We start from the raw sequence: 18119 nt of genomic DNA, 5'->3' as shown, positions 1-18119 counted from the left end.
GGGAATACTGGCAAATCTGAAAACAACTATATTTATGTAACATCTAGCCTCAATGGAAACTCAACATAAAAATCTGGGTCTGTGTGCAAAGAAATAACCGGCAAATATCACTGATTCTTCTATGCATGACAAAATGTCTGATATTAAGCTCCTTGCTCTACCATAAAGTAATTATTATAATAACTGCCACCCCTTATTATTTACTACATACTTGGGGCTGTTATAAAGTGCTTTATGCCTATTAACTCGTGTAACACTTATTACTCATGCTCACAACTCTGTAAGGTAGGTACTATTATTAGTATCCTTTCAATGAGGAAAGGACAGCAGAGAGAGGGGAAGAAATTGCCACAGGTCAACAGCAAGTGAGCACCTAAGTTGAGTCCCGAGTCACTGTGCCTCAGAGCCATGCTTCTTACCCCTAGATTATTCAATGCTCCGTTACTGTACTTGTGCACTTTGTCAGCAGGAGGAATTTAAAAAGCAAGAGAGCCAACGCACACACAAAAAGCATACAACAATTCATTAATTCACTTAACAAACACTTCTTAGGCACCTACCACCCATATAACTATGCATTAAGTTCCTTTCCAAAACGAGAGGCCTTACAGTTAGTCGGTCTTTTGTACAAGTGAGGCCCTGGAAAACACTAGATGTATTCGCAGTCAGATATGTCAACTAAATTAGCTAGAAAAGATGAAAGGAATTTCCATGGTAAAAGCATGAGCAGCAAATAATGCCCCTTGCAAGCAGTTTGTCCCTGCTGAGAAAGCCTCAATTTTACAGATTTCTCATTTAAACGTCTTGGAATGAATGTAAAAACTGTGAAAATATGCTAAATGATAATCAAGACCAACTCAGTGCAGGGCAGTGATCAAGGAAGGGTCAACTTTGAACCAAAAAGCTAGCAACTTGCCAACAGAAAGAAACAAAGATGCACACATAACTCAGCCAGACATCAAAAGACACCTACAGGGACAAACACTTGTTTTCACCGTTAGCATCTACAACAAGCAAGATCTACTATTTGTTTTTGTTTTGTTTTGTTTTTTGTTTTCAAAAATGTAGAGAAATGAGAAAATGCTCATATATAATTACCATACCTAATGGAAAACTATATGATACACAATCTGTGTGTGTGTGGGTGTGTCTGCATGTATATATACATGTTTCTTTCCCCTTACAAATATATCGGACCACATCTTTTGTATTCTTAAGTTTATTCTTAATGATGTTCTAAAATCTGTGGACAATTAGGAATACCAGAGCCGCTCGCTGTACATATACAAAGCCATGAACTTGAGCATACACTATTATATTACTGGTCCACTTTGTTATACTTACCATCTGTGAATTCACTATACCTCTCTTTAGAAAAGCTAAGGGTTCCTAAAAATTCCAGCTATAAAGTCAATTGTTAATAGTCAAATGTGTTCCTACTGACACATTACAGAAATGCATTTCCCTGGAAGAAAACGGATTAAATTAAAATGTCCACAGAAGAAAGAGAAAATATTTTTAAAATAACACTTGTAAAGGTTAGATCATTTTCTGAAATAAAAATAAATTACACCTCACACAAAATAAGAAGAAAAAAATCTGTTCACAGCCATGCACTCATACTAAATAGAACTGAAGAAGTCACTTCTAAATATTACTGCAGAATCCTCTGCAAAGGGTACTGTGTTGGGAATTTTGAACTATTAAAATAAACCAGAACACCTATATTTTTTTTAATGGCCTCAATTTTGTTCTGTAGTTAAAAGATTTAAACTGATCTCAGGACATAAGTGAGGCAATTTCTAGCCAGAGGCAACAAAGGTCCTATAAATCTTTTCCAACAGCTCATAAATTGGCATGGCTACCATGGGTGTGGTTTCAGTTAAAAGCTAGAATGCTTTGAAAGCTCAGGATTACAACTAGGTGAATGCTGTTTATGATGAGAAAACAAAACACACAATCCAGATTATTTTCCAGCAAGGTTGCTTCATGCCCCACCTGATTATCAAATTCGTATATTTGGAATCCTTTGGGCATGAGTACCCTTTACCCACAATAATAAGACCATTTACACCACAAACCTTTGGTAATTAAACTGAGGAAGGCATTGTTTAATGGGTGGAAAAATAATTATACTAAAATAATGATAAACAAACCTCATGATGTTAAATAGAAAACAACTGTATGCTCTCTGCAGACAAATAATTGGTCTCAAAGGAGGATACTTGTTCACCAAGTCTTTAAATTCATTCTTCTATTATAAAATAGTACAGATGAAGTATGAAGAAAAGTATTTTCCCAAAAGAGGAGGGTACCAAAATTGTCTAGTTTATGAACTTCCTTCACCCCCTTAGAAAATGCTAATTTTGGGGGTGCCTGGGTGGTTCAGTCGGTTGAGCATCTGACTTCAGCTCAGGTCATGATCTCGCAGTTCATGGGTTCGAGCCCCACATCAGGCTCTGTGCGGACAGTTCAGAGCCTGGAGCCTGCTTTGGATTCTGTGTCTCCCTCTCTCTCTGCCCCTCCCCTGCTCATGCTGTCTCTAACTCTCAAGAATAAACATTAAAAAAAATTAAAAAAACAAAAAAAAACAAAAAAATAAAATGCTAATTTTTAAATGCTAGCTTGTTGGATGACTTTCTTTCCACATTTGGGAAGAAGGGGAGGGTGTTGGATATACTGTCATTAACCAGGGAGCCTGAAGCTGTTCAGCAAGTAAATACCCAGCTCGATGGCTGGTTCTTGAGTTCAGTACTGGTGGTTACTCATCATGTGAGCCTATCCCAGGAAGCACTGTCAGGTAAATGATTTACACAGTAGACTGGCACCTCCTGGTCACTCATCACATACCAAACTGCCAGGAACAAAGGCCAACAATCCGTCTGACCTTCTACACCAATTCCCATATACTTTCATAATCACTTAACTGAAGTTATGATTACAGACAAGTAATCAAAAACACACCTGGATCCACCTGTCTCGGGTTTCTTCGTAGTCCATTGGTCCGTTTCTATGCAGAAAAGTGAAACAAAGCAAAACAAAGATTTTGCATTAGTAAAATTGTATTAATATGTGATACTTTGGAAGGCCAATAAATGTTTCACTTTTTCCATTTAAAAGTATGACTGAATTTGAGCGAAACGTGCTTCTACCGTGTTTGTAATTTAACATTTTTGTTTCTCTAATAAGTCTTTCACTTGAACATCTACAATTGATGTTGCTGATATAACACCACAGAAAAGAAAGATCTTTTCATTTGCCATCTCCGGGTATTATGGCACAAAAAAAATTTTTTTGAAAGTCATAATGAACACAGGAATTATTAGAACAAAGCCCAAGTAGCTATTCTTGGTTGGAAAATGCTCCCAGCAAAGACATGTGATGTCTAAAACTCTAACTCAGCTATTTCTGAGGCCTGACAGGCCAGAGACTAGAGAAGATATACAACCTCAAAACCAAGATCTGAAGCTCTGACTTTAACAAACATTTAACTGAGAATGGTGTTTTAAATATGGTCACTTGCATCTCAATACTTTAAGAAATAAAACAGGCATGCAGCTTGTGAAACATGAAAGTTAATTTTTATCATAGAAAAGAAAGCCATATGAAAAATTGTGCATTACAAAAATTATAAATAAGATGCAAAACAAATTTTAAATGTTTGAAAATGCGTGGTTATATGTTCCATTTCACAAATAATTAAATTCATTCCCACCTAATAAGTAATCTCACTAATTAATAAGGACTTATCACTTTTTATTATACAACTGGATGAAATGCTGAGTCTGTAACAACCACAAAATTTAGATTTTTACAAAAGCAATTTTCTCTCTGTGTTGGGGTTTTTGCCTGTGTTTGGAGGAGACTTGGGTTCATTCAGAGCACACTTGGCTTTGCTAAGCACATATTAACCATGGATTTTTCTTAGGGTTCCTCTTGCTGTTTTCATTCACAAGTTAAATGGGTGAAATAGGTTCTTACAGCCTTCCTGTCTCAAAGCTCATTGAGCAGACTTTCAGGATTCTCAAGGTGGGAGAAAACTGAAGAAATTTTTACAATTTTTTTTTTTTTTAATTTTTGAGACAGAGAGAGACAGAGCATGAACGGGTGAGGGGCAGAGAGAGAGGGAGACACAGAATCCGAAGCAGGCTGCAGGCTCCAGGCTCCGAGCCATCAGCCCAGAGCCCGACGCAGGGCTCGAACTCACGGACCGCGAGATTGTGACCTGAGCTGAAGTCGGACGCTCAACCGACTGAGCCACCCAGGCGCCCCTACAATTTTTGTTTTTAACCAAACTACTTTCAAAATGGATTTGAAAAAGCCCAATATGATCATTAAAATCAGTGGTGAACCTGTGTTGAGCAAGATGGGTAACTGTACTGGAAAAACTAGTATAAAGAAAACTGTTATAAGTGAGAAGAAAATGTCTCTCTTGGCTCTTGGTAGACAAGACACAAAAAGGAGAAGCGTGAGAATCCAAGATTCATAGCTGATAATTTGGAAGAAAGCTGCTTTCAATGAAAATATCTGTTCTCCCTGAAATGTTGTAACATTTTGCAGAGCTCTCTCTATAAAGGACAATGACCACAACTGACAATATTTTCAACAGGAAAATATATAATGATGGATATCATGTTGCTACTTACTTCCTACATATCCCTTCACCTTCTTAATGTACAGTAGAAGCTGTCTTTCTGTGCTCTTATACCGTATACAATCAAAATGCTGGAGGCAAGAAAGGAATAAAACCTTAGGGCCTTATTCCTGGAATCCCCAAACTAGTACCATTTAAAAATCATAGACTTAAAATGTGGAAAAGAGCACTCGGGTTTAAGACCAATGCTATACTACCTGAAGTGAGGACTGAAATAGAGAATAATTTGCAACAACACAGATGGACCTAGATGGTATAATACTAAATGACATAAGTCAGAGAAAGATAAATACCATATGATTTCATTCACATGGGCAATTTAAAAACAAAAATGAACAAAGAAAAAAAGAGAAAATGAACATACAGATTGTTAAGTACAGAGAACAAACTGGTGATTCCCAGAGCGGTGGTGGAGGTGGCTGAAATAAAGGGGATGAAGAGTACATTTATGTGGTGAACACTGAGTAATGAACAGGACTATGAATCGTTGCACTGTGCACCTGAAACTGATATAACACTGTATGAAAAAAACAATAGAGAAGGGAGCCTGGGTGGCTCAGTCAGTTAAGCATCTAACTCTTAACTTCAGCTCAGGTCATGCGCTGACAGTGTGGAGCCTGCTTGGGATTCTCTGTCTCCCTCTCTTTCTGCCTCTTCCCCTGCTCGTGTGCACACTGTATCCAAAAGAGAGAGAGTGAGAGAGAGAGACTGAACATGGTATAATTATTAAGAATATGGATTCTAGGGGCACCTGGGTGGCTCAGTCGGTTAAGCGGCCGACTTCACCTCAGGTCATGATCTCGCAGTCCATGAGTTCAAGCCCCACGTCAGGCTCTCTGCTGACAGCTCAGGCCTGGAGTCTGCTTCAGATTTGGTGTCTCCCTCTCTCTGCCCCTCCTCTGCTCACACTCTGTCTCTCTCAAAAATAAATAAATATTTTAAAAAATTAAAAAAAAAAAAGAATATGGATTCTAGAATCAGACTGCCTGAGTTCCAATTCAGACCTTGTCACTTGGCACCTGCTGTTTGACTGTGAGCATCTCTGTGCCTCAGTTTTCTCACCTATAAAATGGGGATAATAATAGCACCTACTTCACAGCATTTGTAGTGAGAATTAAATGAGTCCTGTGAAATGCCTGGAACACTTCCGGCCACACAGTTAAGTGACAACTTTACTGTTGTTGTTAATAATGATAATAACAATAATAATATCATCATCATCATTACTATTAACTTCATGGTATTTTGACTGTTTACATGCACACAAATTACAAACTGTTTTTCTAAAGTTATTGCCCTACTGCTTATGTTTTAGGTTTTTTCTCCTGAAAAATCAGTGACCCCGAAAACAAATTTTTCTACAGGAAGAATGAGTGTAATTATGATTTGTTGTATTGAAAAAAAATTTTTTTTCAGCTACTTATACCAAATGCCTTTGGAGATTTATTTTACTTTAGAAGCACCTAGGGGCTCCTGGGTGGCTCAGCTGGTTAAGCATCAGACTTCAGCTCGGTTGTGATCTCAGGGTTCGTGGGTTTGAGCCCCATGTCGGGCTCTGTGTTGACAGCTCAGAGCCTGGAGCCTGCTTTGGATTCTGTGTCCTCCTCTCTCTCTGCCCCTTCCCAGCTCATGCTCTGTCTCTCTCTCCAAAATAAACAAACATTAAAAAAAAATTTAAACAAAGCATCTAAAAACTATTTTACATTGTAAAAAAATTTGTAAATATTTAGCAGACCATAAACAATTTTAAAATGCTAATTTCAATTGTCATTCTGTCATATTCCATCCCACCTACTCCCCTCCCCCACCTATATTCTCAAAAGCTTGGACAGAGCTTTTGTCCCTAGCAGGGAGAGGAGAGAAAACAGGAGTGCACACCTAGAGGCAATCCCTGGGAGCTGTCAAATGCAGCCCCATGAGATCAGGAGAAATCGTCTTTAGAACTTTCTCAATCTTCTTTGATCAAACTAGAAGGGGCAGGGGAGGGGACAACCAACCAACCTAATTTTAGAAGCATTTGAGTTATTTCTTGCTTCATTACCCATTACCTTGTCTTTCTCTAAAAGAAATACTTTTATCATCCAAGAATCTCTTCTTGCCTCTTGGGATAAACTTAATTCTCTGTTGATTTTACCAACAAAATAAGCAAAAGGTTCATTTGCCATGGAACTGGCTTTGGTTCCTCAGTTTTAAAGGTTAAAAAAAAAACAAAACACCAAATTAAGGAATGGATTTAGAGTGCATATGTGTTAAATAGATAGGTAATAATAATCTTACTTCCCACAGCTGAAGGCAGCTTCTGAAGGCCCACTCCAGAATAGAACATGGGATGAACATGAAGGGGACTCATGAAGGCCTACAGATCCTGTAGCTATTAAAAACTGACCTACCTTAAGAATAAAGTGTAAAATTAAAAATTACAAAGTCACAATCATAGCTACTGAAAGGGGAACAGAATAGGACTACAAACTGGTATATGGAGAGAAAGAACTTCAAGAGTGGGGAAACTACAGATGACAGAGCTTACAAAAGGGTTTTATTATTTACTACTAGGAAGACTCCTGAACATCATACAAGCATCTGCCTCAGAGAATTAAACCACCCTCCACACAGTCTTGGTGGAAAAGCATAAAGTGAAAGATGCTTCTTAACGTTTTTTTGCTACATTTCTCCTTAAACCAAGTTAAGGTTTCCAAATAGACTGGGTAATATAAGAGCTTACTATAATTATGCATCCAAAGTAAAGATGAGCAGAATCACACATTAAATAAAAATTGCACTTATTGTATTCAATACTTAAGCAAGTCGCAAAACAACTGATGCTGCATTAAAAAAAAGTCAACGTGAGAATGAATTCATTTCATAATAGGCTTCCGTGTAATTTTTTAAAAGGATAAAATGCTTGGAGAGAATTATTTAGTATCATGTGAAAATTATTAACTACTTCTTATTAGCACACTTTCTGTAAATACACCCACTTCACATTACTTAAATAAAATCAAGTGAATCATCTTCTTTGGAAAAAATAATAATACATATAGGTAATAGGGTAAATGTAAAGTAATACTTCGTTCAAGTTCAGAGTTCTGTCTCAATAATCTAAGGAAGTGTGAGAATAAGAGAAAGCAGGCCACTTTCCAAAATCTTCATTGGCAGCACCCTTATAGTCCTGATGAAAAATCTGACCTGACAACTAAACAGTAAAAGAAGTTTCACATTAATTAATTTTAGCCCTAGAAAAGCCTGCATAAACTATTTTTATGATATTCCTTGATCTAGATTCTAGACTAAAATTCTTAACTGAAACACTGAAGAAGTGCATATGAGCATCCCCATAGCACATTCTTGATACCCTATATGTGCAAATTATGCGCTTATGCAAAAGAGAAGCAGAAATAATTGCTTATTTAATCTTACTGTGCTTTTCATTATTTTCACAATATAAATGCCAGCCTATTAAAAAATATTATACCACCCTTAATGATACATAATTATTACATTAAAATAATTTTGTATAGAATGTTTTTTTTTGTCATTCTTTTACTCTGAAATTCTCAAATTACTGTACTTTTGATTCACATAACCAATCACATACATTTTATATTTTAATTTTCTCCATGATATTATTTTTGGGAGGTCAGATGAGAAATCTGCTACTTTTGGTTAAAGGCCAAGGCAACGGTGGAATCTGTCATATTTTTCATTCTTTCATATTTTTTTTAAATACCTTTATTCTGAGAGGTGACAGGGATCACACAGTTCTAAGCCATTAGACCTTAAACTGTGTTAAGCTGAAAGAAAATGCTATCAGATCTTGCTTTTGATCAATAAGACATGATACAAATCATGTTTGTGCTCAAATAGACAACTACTAGAAACATGAAACCACATTCTGAGATGAACACTGTTAGAACTTTTCAGGACTAGCAAATGTTGGGCAGCCATGCAATGTTTCATGACAGGGACACATCTACCAACTCCCTGGGGTGAGGGCTACCTTCCTTCTGTACTAGTAGGATCAAAGATATTTATTCCAAAGAAATGAATATAGTTGCATTAACTTTTACAAACCTCAGGGTTTTGTGGAATTCTGCAGGAAACTAGGGAAAAGTATCCCGATATTAGGGCCACACGTTGTTAGAGTATTTGAAATTTACCTGAATAAGTACCTAAGTATGATGTTCCATATCACACACATTCTTAAATATTCACATTTTCCCTCTACCTAAGATCTCCAGACAGTGACTGAAAATTCCTCTGATTTAACCTGTGCATTTAATTCATAAGCACTTGATTTCTCTAGCTCTGTTTCTATCCATTTTAAGACGCACATTTAGCATTCTAAAAGCTCAAGCCTGCTTAAGTTAACAAACAACCTGAAATGCAAAAGTTATATAAAAAAATTTTAAATGTTAATCTTACCTCCGGTGGTTTGAGCGTCCCTTGTTCTGAAACAAATGTAAAAATTGGCATTGTCAGTGTAAAGTTATTTTGTTTAGTTAGCAACCTTAGCTTGTTCTCTGCAGCTTGGTAAAACACTGCTGCTTTGTTTCCCTAACTAATACTTGTAATATATTTCCAGGGTCCCTCAGGCTGGGCTAGTAATTGTTTTGCAACCCAGGTTCTCTTGCCTTATTGGCTTGTCAGGAAAGTGACTCACAGTTCTAAATGACTTCTAGGTTATGCTTAACTTTTTCAATTGTTGATTAAGCAATGTCAATCCAACCACATAAAGCTCCTTGAAACAGAGGCTTGCACTAAATTTACATGCATGAGAAAAAGCTAGGTGGGAACCTTTCAACACACCTAGTTTTAAGTCTAAACGCACTAAGTTACAAAGGTATTTCATTGAGTATAACAACTGTGAATTTAACACTGTACAGTATTGCATATGAATTTTTTTTCATTAAGTGGCTGTAACTCTTATTTTTTTAATTTTTGGGGGGAAAGACAGTTTAATTTAAAGATGGAAATAAAAAACTGACAGGATTCGACTCCAATGCTAATTTTTCCCTTTCATCTTTAGTTTCCTCGTCTGTAAGCAGAAACAACAATCTACTCATTACATTTTAGTTCTTGAAAATGACTAACAGTTGTAAAGGACCCGGAGATCTGCAGGTGAGTACAGTGGCAGAGGGTGAAGGGTTGTTCTGAAAGTAAAGGCAACATACTGCACGTGGACACCTGCTGGATATTTATGCTTCCTTTCTCCAAGAGCACCTACACACGTTATTGCTTTTCCAGGCTGTGATGGCAAACACCTTGTCATTTTGAGTCTATGCCTGACTGCTCCCATCCAAAATGATCTTCTAAAGAGGGATCTGAGAAAAAGAAGAAACTGAGGGAAACACCAGAAAAGAAAGGACAGGCCTAAATGAGAGCTTTGTAAGCTGTTTCAGTAAGACCATACAAGAAGTCCCACAACCGGAGTTCAAGGGGAAAATTCCAACCTGAACACCTGACTAGCTGCCACAGATTGCTTTACACAGGAAGCTGCCTGGGGCATGGAACAGAAGGTTGTTTTGTTTTGTTTTATAATCAGAGTACTTCTGATTAATGCAAATGGAAGACTCATGACCAAAGTCACCTTTCCATAGAAAAGTTACGTGTGCACTCCTCTGTCAATTTCAAGCCCCACGCCACCAGCTTTCACAAATGACTGCCTTCTATGAAGGCATCTTTGCCAGGTTTGAAGTTGGCCTTTACAAAGGAGTATTCCTGGACAGAAAGCTATTTCACTTATTTTCCTCATTTAGAAATAAGCAATGTTTCAGAAGATAGACTGCCTAAGAGGTTTGTGGAAAGGGTCTCTATAGGTACCATTGGGCTGGATGCTGTGTCAAGACTAAGAACCCAGGTTAGGTGAACTTAGGTTCCTAACAGCAGGTGTGACACCTGTTTTGCTGGTTTGACCAGAAAGACTTATATTCCAGAATAGCCCTAAACTACTTTTTTTTTTTTCTCCTACTGGTGCGTTAGAGAAAGAGCCTGAACTGAGAATCATAAACTGCAAGAAGCACCAAATGGGAGAGGAGTTTAAGTTTTCCATCTAAGGAGACTGAGAAAGGCTGGCTATTTCCAGATGTCCTCCAAAACGGAAAAACCTCAGATCTTTTGGGTTCAGTGTTCATAAGCGAATATGCAACTTAACTTCAATTCAAAATTACCGTTTTTTTTTCTGACTATTTGCATATAAGTATTTTTATGTCCTTGTGAGTAGGTCTTTTACAGCATGTTTTAAATGTATTCTATTTTTGTATAAAACCTATGATCGCTGATGTGACAGTAAGCGAGACACTATGGTCCACAAGGGTCATCTGGCTGCTCCTCAGAAAGGGGAAAAGATGGCATCTAAGGTGGTCATCTAACTATGCAGACACTTGTGCCTCTTTACCCAGAAACTAAGATCTAGGAATAGAAGACTCTCACTGACAGGCTCTTCATATTTTGTTATGTAGTGTGTAAGTTCAATGTGGCCAGCTCCCTGCATGAGTAAGCACCTATTACAGGACTCAAGAGAGTGAGAGGTCCCAGCAAGGCACACAGGTGACTGGTACAAAGCCAGAAGCAATCCAGACTGGGCTGACCACCTTACCCAATCTCCCTCTTTCATTTACGCACTTCCTGTTGGCTCCTGCTTTCTCTCTTTGATGTCTCATCAGCTTTCCTCGTAATTCTGATTAAATGTACTAAGAACAGCTCTACACAAAGCCTCTTCATTATAATCCAAGTAGGAAAAATGGAAAAGAGGCTTTGTGCTGGATGTAACTCCAACTCTAAGGACCTGAGTTCTTATTTAGGGCTTACCTTTTCCTTGCCACCACTTCCTGTCCTCATGGCTACCATATCTACCCTCTATACCCTGTCACCCAGGAAAGAGGCCCACTTCCTCCATAGAGTTGGTATGGAGAAGTTCACACTTTGATCTGCTCACACTGAGTCTAGCAGAGTGGCTCTTAAAAGTCTCAGCTTTTATTTACTTCTGTGTCATAGTAGGTTTCTGTAAATCTTCTAAGAATAGTGCAAAACCCAAAGGTCTTGAAATAATTCTTAGAACCTGTTTTAAGTTCAGCAATGCTTATCTTATTACTTTTGTACTTACCCTAGTGGCCACAGCATTGAACTATTTGCCTCCTTTATAAACAAAATCTAAATTCTGATAACCATACTAATGCAACAGCTTGTTAACTTATACTAAAATAACAGTGATGAGAGAGAAAGACCCAACTGCCAAAATTGCTTCATACATTTTCAAAGTAAAGGCTCATTCTGGCTAGAAAAATAGAATAAGGGCCTCTTTCAATGAAATATTCTATGGAAAGGTTGCTTTAATTTTGAAGTCTCCAACACATCTTCAATCTCCTCTTGATATGTACCCAAAACTACTATGGCAGGTACTTGGGTCCCTAAAAAACACTTTGTGTGTCACAGTTCTGCATCAAGATCAAGACAATAAGGTCTGATGACCATCAAATCTATTTTAGCTGAATTCTGACCAAACAGAAAGGTTGCTGCTTGAGATCTGATGAAAAAGTCTTTCTTTCTGTCCTCTCTTTTTTCTCCTGGGAACTTCCTTAGGAGTGTAATTCAATTCTTCAAGTTTCCCAAAGTTTTTAATCCTCAACTTGTCTTTACCCCGCAGCCTATTCTCAGACTGCTATTGATCAAACTATAAAATGTTCTTACCCTTTCAAGAGCCTTTCTAGATGGTGACTCACAGGCCCTCAAGGGGTTTATACCTTGCATTCTTTCATCAAGTCCCGACTGGTTTAATGTAATTCAGAGAAGGGGTGTTACTGAGGTGCTTGGAGGCTTTGCAGAACTCCATCTTCAATGCCAGCACAGGGTTCAATGTGCATATTTGTGTAAAAGAATTGTTTTCCACCGAGGCTTTAGATTCACTTACTACAATTCATTTGTTTAAACAAAAAATTCAGTCCTATTATATTTGTTTTTCCAATACAAGGGGCTCTCAAAGCATACAATATTACACAATTTGCTCTCTTATCTGAAGTTCTATTTGTTAAGACTAAACAAATCAATGTCCAGTAAGACGGTTGGTCTCAAAAGAGGCCACAGAAAAGTAATAACCAGAATAGCTTTTGAAGGCGCCTTGTCATCATGGCTAACATGCTATTTTTGTCAAACGTTAAAACTAAAAGACAGTTGAACTGATAAAATTTTGAAGTTAAACAAATGTTAAGTTCACCACTCAGATCTATAGCAATATTAGGAAGAAAAAGTTTAAATACTTGGAAAGAGATTTTGATTTCAAGTCTTTTCAAGAGCTCTAACAGACCACATGATATTTTCCAGTTTACTTTAATAATCATTAGTATGTCACTAAACTCACCCAAATAGTTAAGTGGAAGGAATAATAACCAACCATGAGAATAAAATTTTCTTGGTAAATTAAAAAAAGAGGGCTAATTTATGGGAAAGGCTTTAAGTCATGAAGTAGAACCAAAGTCATTTTTTGGTAATGAAATCAATGACCAAGTCTCAGTTCATGTAAAAGCAATCTGATAAAATGCCTAGTGGCACAAGGCTGAAATAAAACTATGTTCTAAGAGCTTACCTCTTATGATAAAATACTGCACTATTATTAATAAAAAAGGCATTTCAGATGCCTTTTGGGGTGGAGGTTCTAGGTAACAATCCTGCAGGTTTAAACCATTAGGGTACCAAGGCAACTTCCTTCCAATTAGGAATGGCTATAGCAGCAGCAGCAGCAGGAGCAGGAGGTAGCCTAGATAAAAGAACGATTAAACAGAGAAGCAAATGGGGACCTGCTTTGGTTAAATATTAGAGCAGCTGAGGCTTGCATTCCCACTAAAGGAAAAGATGCATTAAACCGAAGTTTCTGCTCCAGCAATATTTGCCTTCCAGTGCGACTTTCTTTGTTTAAACTGAGAGGCTGCAAAGCAAGCTATATTGATCAAAGTCAGAGTAAGAAGGGTTTAGCAGGGGAAAAACACAAGTGCTCCCAAAAGGTCGCAGTTTGGATTAGACCCTCTTGGTGGTGTGCTGTGAGAAAGAAATGCCATTCTAGAATTGCATCAGCTCTGCAGAGACTTGTTGAGAGTCTCACGTAATGGAGTCCATACCTATTCATTATTAAGGTTGGAAAGTTCTGGCAGCACACTTCAGAGGCCATGTACGTGTTGATCATGGAGGTTGCCATTGTGAATGTGAAGGCATCAACTCAAGTTCAGTGAAAATGAGAGAGGGAAATTGCCTGCTCTTCATATCCATGCAAATTCTCAAATGTTAAGACATAAACTAATCACCCAGCCTTCAAATTTGTTTCTAAGTTGCACAGTTTGTCTTATAAATACAAAACAGAAAACTAAAAACACCTTTTTAAAATACTTCAAATGCACTTGAGTTAATAATCTGTCATAGTTCAATATTAATATAAATGACTTACTTCATTCAGAAATGCACTGCATTTTTGCCAAGTAATTATTTCAAAGATGAATGAAAACTAGGTAAATTTAAGGGTGACAGAGCAAGAAACATAAAAGGTTTCTAAATTCAGGGAAGACAACATCCAAATAAGACTTAAGTTCCACAAAAAGAAATGCCTAAGAGCTATTTCACATGCTGATTGGTTAGTGTCTAGCTACATCCAACACTATTAAAGATTGTATTGGAGCAGAGATATCCCTATTTGGGGAAAAGGGAATAACAACTTGAGGTTAAGCATCCTGACTTTGGACTTGGTACTAAGGGATGAATACAAAAGATGAGAAATACATTCCCTACAGGAATGAACACATACTCTACTAGAGGAAATGAAAAGTGCCCAAACCGTCCATGTATTCCACTACATTGTCTACCTCCCCATGTAATTAAGTTGAGGCTATGTAACTGTTTTTAACCAATACAGTGTGATTAAAAGGAAAAAAAGTGTTATTCATTTCAGTTTATGAGGTTTTAAGAACAGCTACTGGGAAGCCATGTGTTGAATTTGCAAAGTCCCAAGATGGAACCAGCTCGGATCCCCAAGCCATTTCTTAGAAGGGAGCTACCTTGGAGGGCTTTGGAACTCACAGCCAAGAGTGCATGTGTGAAAAATCAATGTTTATGTAGTAAACCCAATGGTATTTGAAGTATTTTAGGAGTGTTTTAGTTGCTTAACAGCAAATACATAAAACCTACATACAAACTAATTAGAGAACAAATTAATTCACACTACTGTTGGGTGGCTAAGGTGAGGTTAAATGACTGGCAAAGGGCTTGTAGAGGAAGTAAGGGAAGAATAGATCTTGGAACTGTTCGGAGAAAAGGGAGTGCATTTCAAGGAGAGGAAATAGTAAAACCCCAGCAAGAATTCTGAAAATGGGATTGACTGGATCAGGGAGTATACTTCCCTAGAAATTGAGATATTATTGTCCTCAGGTGTTCTGTGATATGGTTCTGTTCCTCGCTACTTATTAACCTAACCTAGGCTCCACTGTCAAAGGCCTGATGATTGATGCACAGAGCATGAGCCTTTCCTTGCATAAATACTAGAAAGGAATGCAAAGGTCCTACCAAGTCTATCTTCAATTCTTAAAGCACCAGCCAGGGATTCAGAGAAGGTTTTCATTTCACTTATCCTTCATCGAGTTGGGCTCCAGTCTTTACAAGGGCAGAATCAAAACCTGTCCAATCTCCCACAGCCTCCTGTTTCTGGTTCCAACACTATAATGATCCTCAGAGCCCAGAAACCCTAGTGCTATACTTCTACTCATTACACTGTCCATCTGTTTGTCAGCCACTCATCACTTGTCACTCATACTTGTCACTGTCTGTCCACTCACTCATCCACCTACCATGGCTTTCCAAAGGTAAGGGCATCACTTAAGTATGGTTCTTATCAGTGAGCAGCTCCAGTCTAACTGAAGTTTGGACACTACTCTGTAAGGAATGGAAGGTATAGGGAGCAGTAGAATCTTACAATCAGAATTGATTTTAATGAAGATCATGTTGGAAATCATATAGAAGGAGTATGATTGACAGCAAGGAGTTAGGAGACTTTTGCAGTTGTCCAAACAAATGACACTGAGATTTTTTTTTTTAATCTATAGCAATACCCTATCAGTGGGTTCTAGAGAGCCTTAGGAGGAGAGCTAAGAACAATAGGTGAGTAAATGAAGATGAGAGAGGTGGGCACATCAAGGCGCACATCCAGGTTCAGGTGAGTGCATGGATGCTGGACCTTTAACTAAGACAAGGAGTAGGCAGAGGAATCCTCTGTTAATGACTAACGAGGCTGGTTTTAGACATGTGAAATTTGAGGTCACTGCAGGACACCTGGGAAAGGAGATGGGAGAAGAAGATAGAAATTTTGAATCCAAAGTTCAGGAGAAAAGCCTTATGTGGAACTAGTGACTTATCTACCTGGGTGTAGGTTATAGCTAATGCCAGGGAAATTAATCAGATAGCTAAAGGACAGCATGGGGATGTGGTAGGATATGAAGGAAAGTGTCAAGGGGAATGGTTAAGAGTACTGAATAATAGGGAAAACTCAAATTAGGTAAGGCCTAGATTGTGATGACCAGTGTATTTGGCAATTACAAGTAGAACAGAAGATTCTCTAACCTTCATCAACTCCTGGGCTACCATGTCATTTTGTACAACTAGTCCCCCTTCTCTGCCTGGACCAACGTTGAGAGAAAATGGCATGATCCACTTTCTGGAACTGCCTTCTACCCCAACTACCCAATGTTTCTAATCTAACTATTCCTACTGGGCACAGCTTTCTGAGCTACAAGTAGCCTCCTGACTCATACTGAGCCTATCAGACTCTCTTTGTCTCCTAAGAATATAGTTAGACTACATTAAGCAATAGAATTATAAAGCTCTGTAAAGTTGAGGTCAATCTCAAATCACCTAAGATAAAATTTTATGTGGGAACCTGGATTATCTAAGCATTTGCGTTTGCTTTAAATCAATACCATTGACTTGCTTTAAATTTAGCTGTTTAAATTTAGCTGACCCCACTCCCCCAAGTCAAGTTCTCCTGAAATGCTCTTCTCCAGAAAAAGCCCCATTCAAGTAAACTAGCTCTCCAGCCCTTGATACATCTTGTTCTCCCTCCTGCCCTCCTCCCCTACATCCACATTTCCCCCAATGTCATACCCATCATCGAAAACTATACTTTTGAACTAGCGTCCTCTGTGCAAAACCTAAGCCAATGTTGATTCTCTGCTAGCTGGGAAACACCCATACATTCTAGCTTGCCCATGTCCTCAAAATTCTACCTATTTTACCACACTCACCAAGCTCAAACTCACACTCTGTGTGCAGTTACTACCTACTACAGTGCAGGAAGGGGTGGGTTCGAGAACAGGATGTCATAACTTCCAACTTTTAGAGGGCGTCTCTTTGGGAGTGAGGGGGAGGACTGCTGACAGCTGTATCAGATTCCTCTTCACTCAGGATAAGCATGGCCCTTTAGTCATAGGGCTACCCACGAATGCTAATCTAGAGGCAAAACAGGGCAGCCTCCTGGGCAGGTTCTTAATACCTCACACCACTAATTAACAGACTAGGAGCATTCAATGCCATCAGTCTCTTAGAAATCTTGAGCAGGAAAGGATAGAAAGAGAGAATAAGACACAGTTGCATAAAACAGGAAAATGCAGGACAACTTTGAATGCAAGGCAGAAAACCAAGAGAGCAAGAGAATAATGTTTAAAACTCCAAGAAGTAAATTCAGACAGAGGCTTAAAATTTTTTTCCTGCTTTTGAGTACGATGAATTCTATATAAGAGTTTAGAGGATGATGCTACCTTTAATCAATGATATGGCTGTAAATAACCATTATCTATAATCTGCAGGGCATGAACAGCCTTATTCTTAGTTACCTTGTTTTCATACTTTTATGACTCAGTTTCCTCATCTTAAAATAAGAGATCCTGGAACTGAAGGTGTCTAAATCTTCCAGCTCTGAGACAACCCATGGGGAAAGGGCAGGCATGGTCCTGGGGATGCCTGAATTTCTCACAGCACTTCAAAGCACTGAAACCTAAACATATTTGGTAGTTACTAATTTAACTAAATTCAGAAGTGTTTTTGCTAAAAAAAAAAAAAAAAATTAAAAATTGGAAAATCTCTCTTAGACAAAAACCAAGCACATGATTTTACTCTGGTTGTTTACAAGGGTTAGGCACTGTGCATCTATCACATTTGGCATATATCCTCACCACTAATTCACATGACTGGGAGCATAACTCAGGGGTAAAGAACAAACTCAGGAGCTGGACTGCTTGGACTTTCTTCACTCTGTTGGTTAAGCAACTAAGGCAAGATACTTATTTCTCTATGCCTCAGTTTCTCCTATGTAAGAACAGCAGCAATGCCAACTTTAAAGGATCTGTATAGGTCTAAATGAGTTGACAGCAGTGATAAAACAGTACCTGTACCTGGGACTTTGTATTTATTTAAAAAAAATATTATTTTTTTTAACATTTAT

The 18119-nt window shown here is 38.1% G+C and overlaps 1 protein-coding gene across 4 annotated transcripts in view; it reads right to left on the bottom strand.

Annotated features, from left to right (window-relative positions):
- VAV3 (vav guanine nucleotide exchange factor 3) overlaps positions 1-18119 on the bottom strand; it is a 358747-nt gene that overhangs the window by 103698 nt on the left and 236930 nt on the right. For all 4 annotated transcript variants that reach the window (XM_049616683.1, XM_049616684.1, XM_049616685.1 and 1 more), the window contains 2 exons: positions 9077-9102; positions 2965-3010 (listed from right to left, as the gene is read on the bottom strand). In XM_049616683.1, coding sequence (XP_049472640.1) covers positions 2965-3010; positions 9077-9102 — 72 coding nt within the window. The remainder of the gene's footprint in view (positions 1-2964; positions 3011-9076; positions 9103-18119) is intronic.

Source organism: Panthera uncia (genome assembly GCF_023721935.1).
Source record: "Panthera uncia isolate 11264 chromosome C1 unlocalized genomic scaffold, Puncia_PCG_1.0 HiC_scaffold_4, whole genome shotgun sequence".
Lineage (NCBI taxonomy): Eukaryota > Metazoa > Chordata > Mammalia > Carnivora > Felidae > Panthera > Panthera uncia.
The sequence above is the reverse complement of the archived record's forward strand: the minus strand, read 5'-3'. Positions and strand labels throughout refer to the sequence as shown.